Here is a 20,421-nt window from a genome sequence, read left to right on the forward strand (position 1 = left end):
CTACACATGCTTGGGTGAGCACTTATGACACTCAGGGCACCTCCAGCACCACTGAGTCCCGAGCGAAGAAGACACAGTGAAAACAGCCTACACAAACAGCTTACAGTATCACCCCATGTCCTGAACTCTACACTGGTGGACAGGAGCAGAAAATGTTTGCATGGGCATCCCCTTCCAACAGGAACCCCCATCAATAATAATTCCGATGGATGCCTCACTGATAGGCCGAGGCGCCCACATGCATTTGCACACAGTTCAAGGTAAATAGCCTTTTGCAGAGATTCATTTGCACATCAGTCTACTAGAGCTATGTGCGGTCCGCAATGCCCGCAGACACTTCCTGCCTCACATAAAGAATGAAACCAATTTGCATAATAACTGACTACAATGCCTGCATTTTACATCAGTCACTCAGGGGCACTCGATCTCAGTCACTATACACCGAAGCCATAAAACTGTGGAACTGGTGCATTCACCACAACACAAACATTTTGGCCTCCTACCTTCCCAGTTGCCAGAATGCAATGGTGGAGACACTAAGCAGGTACTTCTCTCGAGACCACAAATGGGAAATGAACAAGGGATTCCTGCAATCTGTATTCCGGCTGTGGGGCACTCCCCTCATCAATTTGCTCGCATCACCAACGAACCACAAATGCGCAATGTTCTGCTCAAAAGTGGGAATGGAACCACAATCACTGGAGGGATGCCTTCTTCACCGCATGGGATTCACACTGATGTGCACATTCCCACCGATTCCCCTGATATCAGGTGTGATACACAAGATACAAATAGACAAGGCCAAGGTCATCCTCATCGTCCCGACATGGCCCAGGCAAGCATAGTACCCTTTACCTGATGGGCATGGCAATATGTGGCCCTCGAGCTCAACCTTTCCATCCGGACCTGCTGTCCCAGAACAGCAGTTGCACTCTTCACCCGAGTATGAAAAAACTCCACCTACAAGCATGACTCCTGCATGGTTCCATTATGGTGAACTAGCCTGTTCGGACCAAGTTAAACATGTATTACTAAACAGCAGGAAAGTGACCAAATGTAATACTTACCTCCAAATGTGGAAGAGATTTTCCTCCTGGTGTCAAGAAAAATGTGTGACAGCCTCCACAACATCGCCACCATTAGTGTTGGAATACCTGTTGGAGCTGAAATGCTCGGGTTTAGCAACGAGCTCAATCAAAGTCCATCTCGTGGCTATTACAGCATTCCATCATGAGATTGATGGGACCTTGATCTTCGCGCACCCTATTACTAAACACTTTCTCGCATGTCTCCAGAAAATTTACCCAGAGGTTCGCTAACCTACTCTAGCCTGGGACCTCAATCTGGTATTGAAATGTCTCACCACACCACCATTTGAACCCTTAGTCATCTATTCCCTCCTTCATTTATCCATGAAAATGGCCTTTTTGGTCACTATTACTTCGGCCAGATGGGTGAATGAGATATGGGCTCTCATGGCTGATCCTCCCTACATGTTATTCTTCAAAGACAGGGTCGCGCTACATCTGCCCCCCAAATTCCTACTGAAGGTAACATCATATGAACCAACCAATCCATCTTCCCACATTCTATCCCAAGCCTCACAGAACTCCCAACAGAGGCTGTCTTGCATACACTGGACATCAGGCATGCATTAGCGTTTTACTTGGAAAGGAAAGGACCATACCTTCCGGAAATCTCCTAGACTTTTTGTTTCTACTACCGACCATCAGCAAGGCTGCGCAATATCTACTCAGAGACTGTCTAAATGGATATCCACATGCATTCAACATTGCTATTGTATTTGGAACATGGACCCTCCTGTGCACATCAGAGCACATTCCACATGATCAGTTTCAACCTCAGTAGTGTTCCTAAACATTGTTCCGATATTAGAGATTTGCAGAGCGGCCACTTGGGCCTCTGTCCACATATTCACTGAGCACTATGCAATCACTCAAGAGTCCAGGTCTGATGCCATAGTTGGCCTAACCGTATCTACCTCTATGACTCAAATGAACCCAAAGTCCCTCCTGCCTTCTGAGGGGCACTGCTCTACATTCACCTGAAGTGGAGCACCCACAGGGACATCACTTGAAGAAGAAGAAGAAGAAGAAGAGACGGTTACTCACCTTGTGTAGTAACTGAGGTTCTTCGAGATGTGTCCCCCTGTGGGTGCTCCACTACACGCCCTCCTCCCCTCTGCTTCAGAGTACTGCAGAGTCCTTACTGTGAAGAGAAGGAACTGGAGGGCTTGGGTAATGCGTGCACTAGACGCGGCACCAACGGCACCACAAGATGCCTACTGTGCATGCGTGACCATGTGGACACTGCTACCTTAAATCTCCGATCGACAGTGCCAGGACGCACTGACACCTGAAGTGGAGCACCCACAGTGACACATCTCTCAAAGAACCTCAGTTATTGCACAAGGTGAGTAACCTTTTCTTTTTAGAGCTTTCAAAAAATAATACCCATTGGTTTTCTTTTCTGTCAGTTCATTCTTTTTGAGTGCATTCTTTTTGAAATCTACTTAATCAAATAAATGTTAAAATGCAACAGATATCTACATTCAGAAGTAGTTACATCATATTTAGCAGTAGCAATCTTGCTTGGATCCCAGCTGAAAGAAGACCTGTTGTTGCCTTAGCATATACAAGTAAAATAATTCCAGGTGATAGAAATCAGTATCTGACCGCTCTGTTTGGTCTCTCTCTTCACAGACCACCACACCTGGCAATTGCATGCTCAGTGTTGTTTGAACCTATGAGCTGTAACCATCATTTGTTTGCTGCTGTTTGTTTAAATATTTGTAGTTTTTGTGTTAGTGTTAGTATTTTTATGTAGTGTTAGTATATTTTCATGCCAAGGTATGAAAGGTATGTGCCAGTGTTGAGAGTCTTGAGTCTCTGTGACAGCTATCCCATTGTCTGCAGTGGGACATACCATGGCCACAGGAATCAAGGAGGTAATGAAGGTCTCCTATATACAACTAAGAGTCCAACCTACCTTCTGTCCCTTCATAAGAAAATGAAGATAAAGTTCCTAAGCAGGTGTCTACTTATGTACATTCTTACCCCACTCCTTGGCAGTATATTTCAAACTCATATGTATATATAGACAGATAGCTTTGCTCCACTCCTTGGAGTTTTACTTCACTGGGAGGGTGTGCCTGATTCTTTTGGTCTCGGGCATTGCTTGTCTTGTTAGGAGGCAATCCCGGAGAGTGATGGATACTCCCAGTGCATCAGTTGCCTCAGAGAATCTCATATTTCCCCAAAGTGCAACTTCTGTCTGACATTAAAATCTAGAACCAGAAAAAGCAGGGAGATCATACTTCGACTCCTCATGATGGAGAGGTCACTGCGCCCAGCCTCTGACCCAGGCCAGAGGACCCCCCCCATACACCAGCCTCTGAGTAAGTCTGTTGCCTCCACTTTCTCCAAACTGCACTCCTGAAGGGCATCTCATAGGAGTACCCAAAAGATTCCCAAAGACCGTCGTTTGAGTTCTCCAGGTAGGAAATCTACCTTGAAGAAGTTGTGTTATCTGATAACTCCATCCACTTCAGCACCCATTGCTCTCTGACCCAGTGCCAATGAGGCTGCTTGTTCCTCAGGTATCAAGGGCACTCTCAAACGTAAAGACTGTAAAGTCTTGGACTCTGAGAGAGGTCATTGGTACTGTCAGTGGACCAAGGTGGCAAGAAGAGCTCTACCTCGTCTCACCTACTACCGAAGAAGCCCACTCGGACTCCATCTGGACACCCCTAGGAGTGGTTGAGATTCACAATACCACCAACTCCCATCACACTCACCCAAATACAAGCGGTTCCTCAGGGGGCTTGGAATTCTCCTTTGGCCAGTTAAGCATCGTACTCCAGTTTGGGACCCCAATCTGATTCTTAAATGCCTTACAAGATCACTGTCTGTACCAATGGCTACCTGCTCACTCCTCCATTTATCCATGAAAACAGCATTTCTGGTAGCCGCCACCACATTGACTCAACAAGTTGGGGAAATAAGGTCTCTTATGGTATATCCTCTTTTTACAGTATTTTTCAAGGACAAGATCATATTACAACCACATCCCAAGTTTTACCAAAAATATCTTCTGAGTTCCATATAAACCAACCCACTCCCCTTCCAATTTTCTACCTTAAAGCTCACGTAAGTAAAGAAGAGGTGCCATTACATACAGTTGATGTCAGGGGAGCCCTGGCCTTCTATGTTCACAGGATTAAACCTTTCAGAAAGACTCACAAAGTATTTGTCTTGATCTCGGACAGATCAAGAGGGTCTGCACTCTCTAAACAAAGACTTTCGAAGTGGATATCTGACTGCATTATTTATTCCTACCAATCTTATAATCTGTAAACACCTTGGGGTATACAAACTCACTCTACAAGGGCTATTCCCACCTCTACCGCCTTTCTCAAAAATGTTCCCATCATTGAAATATGTAGCGCGTGATTTGGACCTTTTGTATACATGTCCGCTGAGCACTACCAATAACTCATGACTCTGCTTCCAATGCTGCGTTAGGCTTGGCTATACTTTCGTCAGTATTGGACTGAACTCCAGAGCCCCCTCCTCCTTAGAGGGAACTGCTGAGTACTCATGTGATGTGGTGCACCCAAAGGGACACTGCTCAAAGAAGAAGAAATGGTTATTCACCCTGTGCAGTAACTGGGCTTCTTTGAGTTGTGTGTCCTTATGGATTCTCCACTACCTGCACTCCTTCCCCTCTACTTTAGAGTTCTCTGCTATGCAGCTTCTTAGTAGAGAAGGAACTGACTGGAGTTTGCCCATGCTATATAACAATGCCACGGAGCACAAGACTGAGTAATATGCATGCACAGGCTGAACAGATGCTGCTATGAGAAATCTCCCATCAAAGCAGCAGAGAGCGCAAGTGCGCTTAGAGTGGAGCAGCCATAGGGGGACACATCTCAAAGAATCACAGTTAATGCACAGAGTGAGTAACCATGTCTTATATATAAGGCTAAGATTTTTTCACAGATATTTTTAGTAAAAGTCAGGGACAGGTCACGGGCAATAAAGAAAAATTCATGGAAGCCCATGACCTGTCCCTGACTTTTACTAAAAATAGCCATCACAAAATGGGGAGCCGCTGGACAATTGTGGGGGCCTGTCCGGGAGCTCCAGGGGCCGCCACCACCCATGGGGGCTCGGAGTTTCAGGGTCCAATGCCCTGCAGCTCTGAACTGTGGGGTTCCCCGCTGCCAGAGGTCAGGAGTTGCGGAGGCTGGCCACGAGCTGCGGGGCCCCTCCACAGCCACTCTGAGTCCCCCAGCGCCCATGGTGGCGAGGAGCTGTGGGGTATCCTGCACTCACGGCAGGCAGGAGCTATGGGAGTACCCCCAGCCGCCCACGGTGGTGAGGAGCTGCGGGGACCCCGCTGGCGGCAGTGTCCGGGGCATCTGGGTTCTGCCTGCGGTGGCTGGTAGCTGCAGAGTACCCCCACCGCCTCAGAGCTTGGGGCTCCCACTGCCGTGGGTGGCAGGGGCACCCTGCAGCTCCTGGCTGCCCTGGGTGGTGGTGGGACCCTGTAGCTCCCAGCTGCCTGTAGGCTAAAGTCATGGAGGTTTTCAGAAGTCACAGATTCCGTGACTTCCACAATCTACGTGATAAAATTGTAGCCTTACTTGTATATTGAAGTAAATGGGTGAATTGTTGCCCAGCCATTGGCCCTCAGAATTAGGGAACTGTAACTGGCTCCAAGACACCCTCACCTCCACTATGCTGAGCAAATCTCTGACTCAGGAATCAAGCCCAACATATTGGAGCAGTACTGCAAATACACTTAAATAATCTAAAGAGACAAGGTAGGTGAGGTAATACCTTGTATTGGACCAACTGCTATATGAAAGGTGTATATAACTGCCAATAAAATAAGTTACCTCACCTCTGCCTTGTCTTTCTCATATCCTGGGACCAATACAGCTACAATAAGACTTAAATAATCTAGATATTGTGTTGGGAGTTAGGATTTTGATCTCTTTTTTTTCCCTCCTCAGATCATACTCAAGCTAGTTGAAATGTCCACTGCAAGAACTGGAGTCTTTAATACAGTGCTTAGTTATTGCTGTCAGTCATGGTTATTTCCTACGGCTGATGACACAGGTGCTTTAGAAAATCCCTTCTCAAATGCTGGAAATTACAGTGAACTTATCACGGAGGCCTGTGTCTTTGGAATGGTATTTAGGCGAGATCAAAGGTATAAAATTCCCTGCATTTAATTAGATTTTCATTATGAATGTGTGATTATATTTGTTAGAATGTTGTGCTCTTTAGCTACTTGGTTTAGTTTTTTGAGATTATCAATTAATGTAGAAGTAGTGAACTGTTTAGAATCTGATTTTCATATTTTATTCACTTAATTGGGTTTTCTCTCTTCCTCTTTCAAATAACTTTTCATTTGAGAAGACTCATTCAGGATGTCCATGCCTTTGTAGAAAATCTTGGAGATGAATGTGCAGCAAATGTTGTCACAGAAAGGTATGTTTTTAATATTTAACATGTATGGTAACTGCATCTTTCTTTGTTGCTGCGGGTTGGAATTATATTATTTGTATGTTCTTCAAAGCCAAATTTTTATGAACATGTTCATAAACTCTATCCTAAATACTGGTAAATCATATATGTTTTAATTTATGTTCATATTCAGGGATTGTCTAGATAATACTTAATCCTGCCATCAACGCAGAGGACTGGACTAGATGACAGCTCCCATGTGCACGCCATGCCCCAATGCCCCCGACCTGGCCCCTCGCTCCAGGGATGGGGAACCGACCCCTCCCTCTCCCGTCTCCCGGGTTCCCGTAGAGAACAGGGGCATGATGAGCTCAGCCTCCCTGCACCAGCCTCACCTCTCCTGCCACATGTTGAGTCCCTAAGGTAGAATCCACCCTGCTCTGCAAACAAGGGCTCACTCAGCTGAAGGGAGCCCATCTAGCTCAGTAAAAGGAGTTTAACAGGAGTTTAATTGCACTGTTTAACATGCAATTAAAACCAAGATTAATAGTGATTATTTTTTTGATCTCTTGGCTGTCCTAATTATTACCAATATGTCTTGATCTCTGTTCACCTTTGGTTGTAGACCACTCTTCAATTTGGTCTAATAGGCACAATTCAACAGCAAGCTCTGCCTCCCGTCATTGCTGTAGCTGGGAATTTGAATGAAAAACTATTGCCACCAGAATATTGATCCTTTGTGCAGCTTGAGACACACTTCCACCTAGACCCAAGGAAGGTGTGTCCTCCCTAGCACCTCTGCCTCCAAATAGCATTTCTAGCTAGTTTCAATAGCTGCTTAAAAACTTCATTGACAACCACCAGCCCTTACTTAACACTTCGAGGGGCTTATTGCTTCAGCATTCTCACCCAAGAGGGTCTCAGTTTACAAAGTGTTTGGTATGACAGCCTGATACTCAGTTGTCTGTAATGTAATGAAAACCTGGAGTTGAGATCACTCACTCCAAAAGTCTCAGGTTACCCTTTCTTCTAATTCAGATGTAATCAAACACTGTTTTGTAAATGGAACATTTATTACTAGGGCCCTGCCAAATTCACAGTCCATTTTGGTCAATTTCACTGTCATAGGATTTAAAAAGTTGTAAATTTCATGATTTCAGCTATTTAAATCTGAAATGCCACAGCGTTGTAATTGTAGTGGTCCTGACCCCAAAAGGAGTTGGGGGCGGGGGTTGCAAGGTTATTGTAGGCAGGGCTGGCTTTAGGAAGTGCGGGGCCAAATTTGAACAGTTTCGACGGGGCCCCGGCAGGGATGACCAAAAAAAAAAAAAAAATCACGTAAAAAAACAGGTGGGGTCTTGTACTCACTGGGCGGTGCTCCGAGTCTTCAGTGGCACTTCAGGGGTGGGTCCTTCACTCGCTTCAGGTCTTCGGCGGCACTGAAGGACCCACCGCCGAAGTGCCGCCGGAGACCCAGAGCAAGTGAAGGACTCACCCCCGAAGTGCTGCCGAAGACCCAGAGCACCACCAGGGTGAATAAAAATTAAAAGGCATCTCTAGCCAGGGAAGAGATTCTCACAGTCCGCGGGGCCCTCTTATGCGTGGGGCCCGATTCGGGGGAATTGGTGGAATTGGCCTAAAGCTGGCCCTGATTGTAGGGAGGGTTGCAGTACTACTACCCTTACTTCTGCACAGCTGCTTGTGGCAGTGCTGCCTTCAGAGCTGAGCAGCTAGAGAGCGGCAGTTGCTGGCCAAGATCCCAGCTCTGAAGGCAGAGCCACCGCCAGCAGCAGCGCATAAGTAAGAATGTCCTAGTGGGGTATTGCCACCCTTACTTCTGCGCTGCATCCTTCAGAGCTGGGCCCTCAGTCAGCAGCTGCCACTCTCTGGCCGCCCAGCTCTGAAGACAGCAGTGCAGAAGCAAGGGTGGCATGGTATGGTATTGCCATCCTTACTTCTGTGCCGCTGCTGGCGGGGTTCTGCCTTCAGAGCTGGGAGCCTGGCCAACAGCTGCTGCTCTCTGGCCGCCCAGTTCTGAAGGCAGTGCAGATTAGAAGTAAGGGTAGCAATACTGCAACCCCCTTAAAATAACCTTGCTACCCCCCTACAACTCCCTTTTGGGTCAGGACCCCCAATTTGAGAAACGCTGGTCTCCCCCGTGAAATCGATGTAGTATAGGGTAAAAGCACATAAAAGACCAGATTTCACTGGGGTGGCGTGGGGTGGAGCGGAGATCAGATTTCACGGTCCATGACGTGTTTTTCATGGCTGTGAATTTGGTAGGGCCTTATTTATTACCCAACTCTGCAGGCATAATTAATTTCCTGAAGTGATAGTCACATAACCTATCATTAACATGCCTTTGATGTATTTATCGAGAGCGATCATCTCTCCCCTTAGCCTTCGTTTGGTTAGGCTGAACAAGCCAAGCTCCTTAACTCTCCTCTCCTAAGGCAAGTTATCCATTCCTTTTATCATCCTCGTAGCTCTTCTCTGCACCTATTTCAGTTTGAATTCATCTTTCTTAAACATGGAGAATGAGAATTGCACACACTATTCCAAATTAGGTCTCACCAGTGCCTTGTATACTTGTAATAACATTTTCTTATCTCTGCTGGAAATACCTCACTTGATGCATCCTAGGAATGCATTAGTGTTTTTACAGCCGCATCACATTGGTGTCTCATAGTCATCCTGTGATCGACCAAAACACCAATGTCTTTTTCGTCTTCTGTCACTTCCAACTTATATGTCCTCAGCTTACAGCAACATTTTTTGTTGGTAGTCCCTAAGTGTATGTCCTTGAACTCTGCACTATTAAATTTCATCCGATTTCCATTACTCCAGTTTTCAGGGTTGTCCAGATCTTCCTGTATGATATTCTGGTCCTCCTTGGTATTGGCAATACATTCCAACTTTGTGTTATCTGCACATTTTATTAGCACAGTCCCCCTTTTTGTGCCAAGGTCATTAATGAAAATGTTAAATAAGATTGGCCCAAGACTGATTCCTGTGCAACTCCACTAGTAAACTCCTTCTAGCGTGACAGTTCACCTTTCAGCATGACACATTGTAGTCTCCCCTTTAACCAGTTCCTTATCCATCTTTTGATTCTCATATTAATCCCTATCTTCTCCAGTTTACTAATAATTATCTACATGGAACTGTATCAAATGTTTTACTGAAATCCAGGTAGATTAGATCTTCTGCATTTCCTTTGTCTAGAAAATTGTTTATCTTCTCAAAGAAAGACATTTGGTTGGGATCTGGCACAATCTGTTTTTTGTAAAACCATGTTGTATTTTATTCCCATTACCATTTTACTTCTATGTCCTTAACTACTTTCTCCTTCAAAAATTGTTCCAAGATCATGCATAAAATTGAGGTCAAACTAATGGACCCAAAGTTTCTTGGATTACTTTCCCCCCCCTTTTTAAATTATAGGCGCTATATTTGCAATTCTCCAATCATAGGATATGACCCTGAATTTACAAATTTAGTAAAAATTCTTGCCTAGTGGGCTTGCAGTTTCATTTGCCAGTTCCTTTAATATTCTTGGATGGAGATTAGCTGCCCTCCTCCCCTTGATTTTGTCCCATTAAACTGCTTGAGTTTGCTTTCACCTTGGATGTGGCAATTTCCACTTCCATATCCTCATTCCCATTAGCTATTCTGCCACAGTCTCCAAGCTCCTCATTACTCTTTAAAACTGAGGCAACATTTTATTTATGTGTTGGGCCATACCTACATTATCTTTAATCTGCACCCCATCCTCAGTGCTTAGTGGCCCCACTTCTTCTTCCCTTGTTTTCTTCTCATTTATATGGCTAAAGAACCTTTTTACTATTGATTTTGATTTCTTTTGCAAGGTCCAACTTTGCTTGGCTTCTGGCAGGTCTCACTTTTCCCCTACACTCTGGCCTCCAAGAGGTACCTTTCCTTGCTGATCCATTCTTTCATTCCTTGTGGGCTTTCTGCCTGCTTATGTTCTTACCTTTACATGTGAGGAGTCCTGTTGATGTCAGTGGAACTACTCACATGCATAAAGGTAAGCATATACATAAACCTTTGCAGGACTGGAGCCTTATATGGCAAAAAACATTATTAATAGAGAACCATGTCTTTTGTCTTCATTGTGGTGTGGGTGAGGGAGGAATGTGGGGGTGGGGGGAATTAAATGGTAAAAATGAAATTTGCAGTCCAGGTATGGCTTTCAAAATGTGCTTATTTCTAAGAAAAAAATGTTTTAATGAACGAAAAGCTATATACACACACAATTGAAACCTATATCTGCTAGTTACTTACAGTAAAGTTGGTTGGTGAAACTGTAGTTCACAGAATTTCACTACATATAGCTTCAGCGTCATACAAGTACCTATAATAATAATAGGTACATCTCCAATCTCCTAGAACTGGAAGGGATTTTAAAAGGTCATCGAGTCCAGCCCCCTGCCTTCACTAGCAGGACCAAGTACTGATTTTTTTGCCCCAGATCTCTAAGTGGCCTCCTGAAGGATTGAACTCACAATCCTGGGTTTAGCAGGCCAATGCTCAAACCACTGAGCTATCCCTCCCCCCTCTCTTGATAGATGTATGCTGTGACGCTAAAGAAATCTCTTTATGATGTTTGGGTGTTTCATTTGTAACATGGAAATCTAGAAGACATTTACCTGCTGTTTGGAATGTATTTTGGAATTTAGATTTTCATTTGCCATATAATGTGATTAAAATATGCATATTCTTTTAACGTGATAACAAGTACTTGTGCAAAATATACTAACCTTTAAGGGTGTCCTCTGACTCTCCCCAAGTATCCAGCTTCTTTCTGTCTTCATATTTTTGTTTAATAAAATGAAAATATCAAATTAATATTTTAGATAATAAATATCTATGGGTTTTTTGTAATGTATAAGGTTCAACTTGCTTAATATCTGAATTAGTTGATTCTCATTTTTCTGTTAATAAAATGTTTTACAGTACAAACAGAGATGACCATTATGTGCGAGTTTGTGCTGTCAAATTTCTATGCTGGTTGGATGGATCAAATACATTGCACAAGATGTTTATGGAAGACCTTGTCATCAAACTACTTGATAAAGTACGTTTTGTTTTTATTTAATATACATAATGTTGATATCATACTAATTAGTTAAAATATAAGTTCAAAGAGGTATTATAGAATGGTCAAAATCTTTTTTTTTAAAGCATCTCTAGTTCTGACTTCCTTATCCAATAAATAATATCTTTTTACCACCATAAGACCTGTCAGTGTGATTTAAATATTCCTGGCTATATTCTTGCTTGAGGATGAGATTACAGTTTATTCAGCCAGAACTGAGGAAGTAACAGTGGCAAGTCTCAGGTTTTTTTACTCCATTTGTGCTGGGCTGTTTTTTTCATTGCACATTTCAAAACATAAGCATCATTGTCTTGAGAATTTGTATTTGGCTTGGTGATGTTGAAAATGCTGGGTTTCCCTTTCCTTCTACTGTGTTGTCTAATATCTTTCATGTCCAATAAACTCTAGGCTATTTGTAAGCATTTCTAAGAGGTTTGGTTTATAAAAACAAATTTTTGGATGATGGGGGTGGACAGCCCAATCTTCAGCTACCCTATAGTTACTCTATCCCCCAGTGTTGGCACAAAGCATTCCAAAGCTGCCATGAGAGGATCCACATGCCCATGCATAGGGAGACCCTCCGGGGGCATGTAAGCTCCTATGGCAATCCCTTTCCTGTGTCTGGTGTAGGGCCTTGACCCCGGGCTTCCATACACTCCAGCAGTCCCTGGCTACTGAGATATCCCCTTAGGGCTATCGGCAGCTGGTGTAATTTAGAGTAGACTTTAAACTACTCTATGTTCTGCTGGGTGACTAGACTAGCGCACAGCTGGTTCAAGATCAAAACAGCACAGAAGTGACTGAAAGCCAGCTTGGCAGTCCTTGGGGTGTTATTTTGGACTATCACTTGTTTGATCTTACAGCTTTGTAAAATTGTCATATAAACTATAACTCCAGATGAATTTCACAGAGTAGTTATCAGTGATTCAAATTCAAGCTGGAAGAGAATATCAAGTGGGGGTCCCTCAGGGATCAGTTCTGGTTCAGTTCTGTTCAGTATCTTCATAAATTATTTCAATAATGGCATAAACAGTACAGTTAGAAAATTTTGTGGATGACACCAAGCTGGGAGGGGTTGCAAGTGCTTCGGAGGTTAGGATTAAAATTCAAAATGATCTGGACAAACTGGAGAAATGGTCTGAAGTAAATAGGATGGAATTCAATAAGGACAAATGCAAAGTACTCCACTTAGGAAGGAACAATCAGTTGCACATGTACAAAATGGGAATTGACTGCCTAGGGAAGGAGTACTTCAGAAAGGTATCGGGGTCACAGTGGACCACAAGCTACATATGAGGCAACAGTGTAACAACACTGTTGCGCAAAAAAAAAAAAAAAAAAAGCAAACATTACTCTGGTATGTATTAGCGCAGGTTTTCTCAAACTGGGGGTCGGGATCCTTCAGGGGGTCACGAGGTTATTACATGGGGGGTCGCGAGCTGCCAGTCTCTACCCAAACTCCGCTTCGACTCAAGCATTTATAATGGTGTTAAATATATAAAAAAGTGTTTTTAATTTATAAGAGGGGGTCGCATTCATAGGCTTGCTATGTGAAAGGGGTCACCAGTATCAACGTTTGAGAACCACTGATAGCAGGAATGTTGTAAACAAGACATGAGAAGTTATTCTTCAGCTCTACTCCACGCTAATAAGGCCTCAATTGGAGTATTGTGTCCAGTTCTGGGCGCCATATTTCAGGAAAGATGTGGGCAAATTGGAGAAAGTCCAGAGAAGAGCAACAAAAATGATTAAAAGTCTAGAAAACATGACTTATGAGGGCAGATTGGAAAAAATAGGGTTTATTTAGTATGGAGAACAGAAGATTGAGGGGAGACATGATAAAAGTTTTCAAGTACATAAAAGATTGTTACAAAGAGGAGGGAGAAAAAATTTTCTTCTTAACCTCTGAGGATAGCACAAGAAGCAATGGGCTTAAATTCCAACAAGGACGGTTTAGGTTGGACATTGGGGAAAAAAATCCCATCAGGATAGTTAAGCACTGGAATAAATTGTTAGGGAGGTTGTGGCATCTCCATCATTGGAGATTTTTAAGAGGTTAGATAAACACCTGTCATAGATGGTCTAGATAATACTTAGTACTGCTTTGAGTTCAGGGGACTGGACTAGAAGACTTCTCGAAGTCCCTTACAATCCTATGAGTCTATGAACAAATTACTTATCTACTGCTTCCATGATGTTTGGCAGGGACATCCAACCCCAGTTCTTTCTTCCAGGCCCAACCTCCCTCTACCCCCCACAATTATTAGATTTTAAAATAAATTTGTTTTATCCATAATCCTGCCTCTTTTTACATTTGGTTGGCATGAACATTCCCACAGTTGGCCCAGATGTCAAAGTTGTATGTGAGTATTTTTACAAATCAAGAGCCAGAGTCTCAGCTAGTGGAAATCTGAGTAACTCCACAGACTTCGGTGAAGGTGTTTCAGTTTCTGTCAGCTGAGAATCTGACCTCAGATTTTAAATTAAAAAAAATCCTATTGCACACTTGTGTGAAGAAAACATAAATCAAGTGTAGCCAATTCAGTGTTGTCTTCCTTTCCGGGGGATAGGCTGAAACATATTAGTTCTGAGATATATTAATTGCCTTATTCATTTCAGTGGTGGTTAAATATAAAATCTAAAGGTGTTAGTTTCGGCTGGGATTTTCAAAAGAGCTAAAGGGATTAGGTGTTGAATTCCCATTGAAATTCAAGGGACGTTAAGCATTTAACTCCCTATAGGTCTCTTGAAAAGCCCAGCCTTAAGTGTCAATGTTAACTATTTCACTGCTGATCATTTTTATGAGAAACGTCCAGCTAATGTATTTACCTCACAATACCAACCTCTCTCGTGCCAGAAACTTCGGGGGTTCCCCAGCCAGCTCCCAAAGCCACCACCTTCCCCATAGACAACTTCTGCAGAGCAATTATGTATTGTGAATTCAAAAATGGAAACTTAAAAACTGCAAATGGGAGCACAGTAGAAAATAAATTGAATTTAATATAAGAATAAATAATACACAGGCTACTGTCCTGGTTGTATTCTGTATTTTCATATTTAATTCAATGAGTTTTTTACATTTTACAGAAAATGAAAAGAACTTGCCACAGATTCCAAGGACCCTTGTGCCAGAATTTAAATCCCATTTGGCAGAGGGCTTGCTCGTATTTATTTGATCTGTGTTTAACTTTTATGTTATCTGAAGAGACAGCTCTCTTCTTTTGACATACTGCCACAGTTGCAGTAAGCAGAGGCACGAGACCTGGATTCCCCTTGCTATAAAAGAGAAGGGCTCATGAGGCTCAGGCTGTGGGGCTGTTTCATTGCTGTGTAAACTTATGGTCTTGGACTGGAGTTCTATGACCCTGCACGGTGGGAAGGTCCCAGAGCTCAGGCTCCAGTCTGAGCCTGTAAGTCCACTACACAGCAATGAAACAGCCCACAGCCTGAGCCCCATAAGCCTGAGTCAGCTGGCACAGGCCAGCCATGGGTTTTTCTTTGCTGTGTAGACATACCTTTAGGGGCACATATTGCAATTCTGTTAAGAGTTTAAGGGCATGAGTTTAATGTCTAGGGTGCCTAGAGATTTCATATAGGCATTCTTTATTTCTTAAATATATAGGACAAAACTAACAAATAAAACCGTAAATAAATGCGTTTGTTTGTTATGCTATTAACATGCAAATTGAACCTCCAGAGTACCCCCCCCCACACACACACACGTTAAGGAATACTTTCAGTCAAATGAAATCCCTGCCTGATCTAAACTTAAATTAGTGTGTGTTGTATTAAGCAGCTGTCAATATTTGATTTATTTGACGTATTTTCTCTCATACAAACATGTTTCTGTTGTTGAACTCCAGTTTGTATCTGTTGTTGACTAGAACTTCAGTTACAAGCTGAGCCAAACTCCAGAACTGAATTATTGCAGTGTTTATAGTATTATCAAAACACTAACCCCAAATTTCAATTTGGAAACTGAACAATTTGTTTCTTCATTTGGATATTCATATCTGCAAGTAGGAGCTTTAATAGTTATTTTATACAACTAAATGTCAATTTGAGTGCCTTAATTTAGGCAATCTAATTTGAAAACTGGGATCCATGTTTCTGTTTATGCTGCATTTTCAGTTAATTACTTGTATGCTGTAGGTGCTGTTTTTGGATAGTCTTTTGGACACATTCTTTCTCATCTCAACACATAAGATTTGTATGCTTGTACGTTAAGATAAGAATGACCTTCTAATTTTACTTAGTATCCTTTCTAAGTTCAGTTACTTTTTGTGTATGGATTTCAAAATGTAATTCTAAAAAACCAATACATTTCAGAATAATATTTGAAGAGCTATTGAAGAGACCACTTATACCTACTGCTTAATCCATTTTTAAAATTTTAAAGGTTTAAAATACTTATTACATGTACTTTGAATTTCTTTTCAGGATGAATTGGTGTCCAAATCTAGAACACGCTATTATGTGAACTCTTTACAACACAGAATTAAAAATCGGCTGTGGCAAACACTGCTAGTTATTTTTCCAAAACTTGATCAGGTATTACCTTTATTATATAATTGCTTTTATTTTTAATGGAATCTATTTCTGTACTAGGAATTTTGTTAAGCAAAATTGAATATATTAAATGGAGTAGGCAATTTCATAAATATTTGATCTATATTTGCACTTGGCATCCAAAAGTCCAGTGTAATATAAACTTCATTTCTGCAACATGAACTCTCATGTACGATAGATTTTTCTAGAGAGACAAAATATTAGTTGTAATACTTATGCACATTACAACAGATTTGATTGTTAATTTATTTACATGAAGGCTGACTAGTACAGTTATCTGTATGTGCTGCCTTAATGCTGGATCTTGCAAATGGACTTCAGTAGGTCTGGTATGTGAACAGGTTGGATCCATTTGCAAGATTTAGTCCTTAAATTCTGTATAGCCAACACCTAGATACTGTAGTGATTTGTGCCCTTAAATATCATGGACAGATTGCTGATTCTAGTTTTCATTTAATAAAAATACTACTATTTAAATATTCAGAATGTTTAGGATTTACTTTTCTAAACCTCTGGTGCTTGTTTGAATTTCATTTATTTTTCTTCCTAATGGAATATTTTGTATTGTTTGGATAATCTGTCATAATGCACGTAAAAACACAGTACCTGGCATGGAAAGAATTGAAAGAAGCCATTGAAAGAATTGTATAGGTGCTATATTCATTCTTTAGAACAGTTAGAGTGATCTAAATTCTGGCACAGCAATATAATTTTTAATAATATAAAAGTTCAAAAGATACTCTCTCTTTATTCCCACTTCATATGAATTGGTTATATAGAACAGTTGTTTTGAAAATAAGGTATTTTGTTAATACAGTTATAATTAAAAAAAAAAAAACCAACCACAGCACTTCCTTGCTACCTCTTAAAAATAAAGGACCACCTTCTGCTGTGTGTTGAGGTTAACATATTTGGCAAGATAGGGCAGAGGAGACTAAAGCAGCAGTTCTGCAGCATATTTCCTTTTGGCCCCAGATATTTCAGTATCTCCCTACAGAGTAGAGTTTTTTCCACATTGGTGAACATGTAGCATATAGATCGTAAGTGTATCTATTATATATTGTTGGTTTAGAACATTCAAAGTGTTTCAAACAAGATTTGAGGAACAAATGACAGTCAAGTTTTAGAGTTTTGTAGTTTAGCAAGATTTTGAAATTTATTGATGAAACTTTAGATGACTAATCAATGGGGGGGGGGATTTTATTTTGCTCAGAATTTTTTGACTGGGACCCTTAACAAGATATTTCAGGCTGGATTTGGTAACAATCAAGCATCCATAAAATACTTAATAGAATGGATTATCATCTTGATTCTGCACAGATACCCCCAGTGTCTTGAAAAATTTTGGAATTGTTTCTGCTATGTAAGTAAGAATTTTGACATTCATTCTGTGTCTAATTTGAACAAATGTAAGATGTCTTCTCACATACATGGGATCTAATGCAATATTTCTTGTACATCCATAATTTTCCTTAAAGTCAGTAGGTGTTTTGAGTGCTTAAAGAACACAAGATCAAACCCACAGAATCTGATTCTGTGTGGCCCTCTGATATGATACTTTGGTGTGAAAGGGGGCTGTAACCCACATGGATGCCTCCAGCTCAGAAATCCCCATGTTCGCTGTGGTTCCCGAGGAAGACTAGTATTGGTGTAAGAGCCTAGTAACACCCCTCCTGGCAGCCAACAACATAGGGGCTTTCAGGGGTATGATGGGACATGGGATGGCTCCACAAAAAGTCATTGAAGGCACTGTAAATTAAAACAGCTGTGGGAACTCCTCTGTCTTACTGTGGGAGCTGTGCCAGCCTTTGGACCAGCCACAAATCTTGGAAGTACAAAGGTGTTAAAAAGTCAAATTTGTTTCCCCATCTAAGTTGTGTCATCTGTGAAGTGCAGCACAGAATCTGGTTTCTAGTGTGCTTGTGTCATATAACTAATATTCCCATTTGTAAATTACAGCTTTTAATATGGGTGTTTTGCTCAGAATCATATTACCCAGTTATGAGTGATGGAGACAAATTTTGAATATGGTTCACTTTTGTCTTTCAAGATATTTTGCATTTTCATATGTTGCTAAAAAATGTTCTTAAAATTCACCATCTTGAGGGGAGGGAAAACCTTCCAAAGTCATTAAAGCAGTTAACAAACAAAATGTACAAATAAAGTAAATATTTATTTGAATCTTGATAGTAGATATATGGTAGAAGTGTTCAATAAATATTTCTGTTCTATATTTGGAAAGAAGTAGGATGATGTACTTGTATCCTATGAGGATTAAGACATACTTTCTAGTCCATTTGTCGCTGAAGGGGATGTTAGATAACATCTAGTAGCGATAAGCATTTTTAAATTAGTAGGCCCAGATAACTTTGCATCCAAAAATCATGTAAGGGCTGACTGAGGAGATCTCTGAACTACTGATGTTAACTTATAATAAATTGTGGAGTACCAGAGAAATTCCAGAAAACTGGAAGAGTGCTAATGTGCCATTATCAAAAAGGAAAAGTGAGATAACCCAGCTAACTATAGGATGGTTAGCTTGACATCAATACCTGCAGAATAATGGAAAAGTTCATACAGGATTAAATTGACAAAGAAGTAAAGAATAGGTCTGTAATTAATGCCAGTCACAATGTTTCTATAGGAAATAGATCTTGTCAAACAAACCTGATTTCACTCTTTGAAATTACAAACTTGGTTGACAATGATAGCTGCGTAACTGTGTGGCTATAATAGAGTTTTCTAAGGCATTTGACTTAGTACTGCATGACATTCTGAATTAAAAACTTAGTATTCTACAATAAGCACACGTTAAATGGATTAAGAACTGGCTCACTGGCAGAGCTCAAAAAGTAGTTGTCATTGGGGAATCATCATTGAAAGGGGGTGTTCCTAGTGGGGTTTTGCATGTCTGACACTATTCAACATTTTAATCAGTGCTCTAGAAATACGTATAAAGTCATTGCTGATAAAATGTGCAGATTACACCAAGACTGGCACAGTTGTAAATAATGAGGATAGGGCAGTCATACAGAGTGATCTGGATTGCTTGGTAAACTGGACCTGTTCAAACAAAATATATTTTAATACTCCAAATGCAAAGTTGTACATCTAGAAACAAGGAATGCAGGCCATACCTACAGAATGAGGGACTGGAAAATAGAGACTCTGAAAAGGATTTAGGGGTCATAGTGGACAAACAACTCAACATGAGCTCCCAATGTGATGATGTGACAAAAAGGGCTAATGTATAATCAGGGAGTAGGAATATGCAGGTGATTTTATTTCTGTACACAGTACTGATAAAACCCAATACTGTATACTGTTCTGGTGCCCAAAAAAGGGTGTTGAAAAATTGGAGAAGGTGAAGAGAAGAACCACAAAAATGATTTGAGGACTGGAGAAAATGCCTCACAGTAAGAGACTTAAAGACCTCAATCTATTTAATTTATCAGAAAGGCAGTTGAGAGGCAACTTGATTACTATGTATAAGTACCTTCACAGGAGAAAATATGAGGTACTATGAGGCTCTTTAATGTAGCAGAGTAAGGCATAACAAGAACCAGTGGCTGGAAGCCGAAGCCAGACACATTCAAATTAGAAATTAGGTACATATTTTTAAACAGTGAGGATGATTAACCTTTGGAACAAATTACCAAAGGAAGTAATAGATTTTCCTTCTCTTGAAGTCTTCAGATCCAGACTGGGTGCCTTTCTATAAGATAAACTTTAGCAAAATACAAGTTACTGTAGTCAAACACGAGTTATTGGGCTCAAGACAGGGGTAACTGGATGAAAGGTAAGGAACTGTGTTATACAGGATGTCAGGCTTGGGAATCTAGTGGTCACTTCTGGCCTTAAACTCTGAATTATTAGCACTGCATATTGCTTACATCTGTGAAGCATGATGTTCTTCTCCCAGACTCCCAATTTGACAAAGTAGACTTTGGAAGCATTATTTTTTGGAATGTTTTTCAATTAATTTATTTTTTTAAATTGACCTTACTAGTGGAATATGAAAGGTACTGGAATGGCCACTTAGGAAACCAAATCCTCCTTATTTTTCCACAGAACAGGTACAGCAAAAGTTACAGTAGCACAAGCTTTCCAATGCTGTCTCATCAATGTGCTTCAGCCCTATTACACAGTCACCACCACTGCAAGTAACAAGACAGTTCAGTCTCCTAGCTAGTTCAGTTCCAATCAGTCTTTTGCACACTTTTGCTTTTTTTTGCA

The 20,421-nt window shown here is 41.2% G+C and overlaps 1 protein-coding gene across 2 annotated transcripts in view; it reads left to right on the top strand.

The window, feature by feature from the left end:
• TARBP1 (TAR (HIV-1) RNA binding protein 1) overlaps nucleotides 1-20,421 on the top strand; it is a 101,379-nt gene that overhangs the window by 60,405 nt on the left and 20,553 nt on the right. For both annotated transcript variants that reach the window (XM_039532625.1, XM_039532626.1), the window contains exons 18-22: nucleotides 6,041-6,240; nucleotides 6,450-6,521; nucleotides 11,475-11,595; nucleotides 16,057-16,167; nucleotides 17,399-17,548. In XM_039532625.1, coding sequence (XP_039388559.1) covers nucleotides 6,041-6,240; nucleotides 6,450-6,521; nucleotides 11,475-11,595; nucleotides 16,057-16,167; nucleotides 17,399-17,548 — 654 coding nt within the window. The remainder of the gene's footprint in view (nucleotides 1-6,040; nucleotides 6,241-6,449; nucleotides 6,522-11,474; nucleotides 11,596-16,056; nucleotides 16,168-17,398; nucleotides 17,549-20,421) is intronic.

This window comes from Mauremys reevesii, linkage group 3, assembly GCF_016161935.1.
Source record: "Mauremys reevesii isolate NIE-2019 linkage group 3, ASM1616193v1, whole genome shotgun sequence".
NCBI classification, from domain to species: domain Eukaryota; kingdom Metazoa; phylum Chordata; order Testudines; family Geoemydidae; genus Mauremys; species Mauremys reevesii.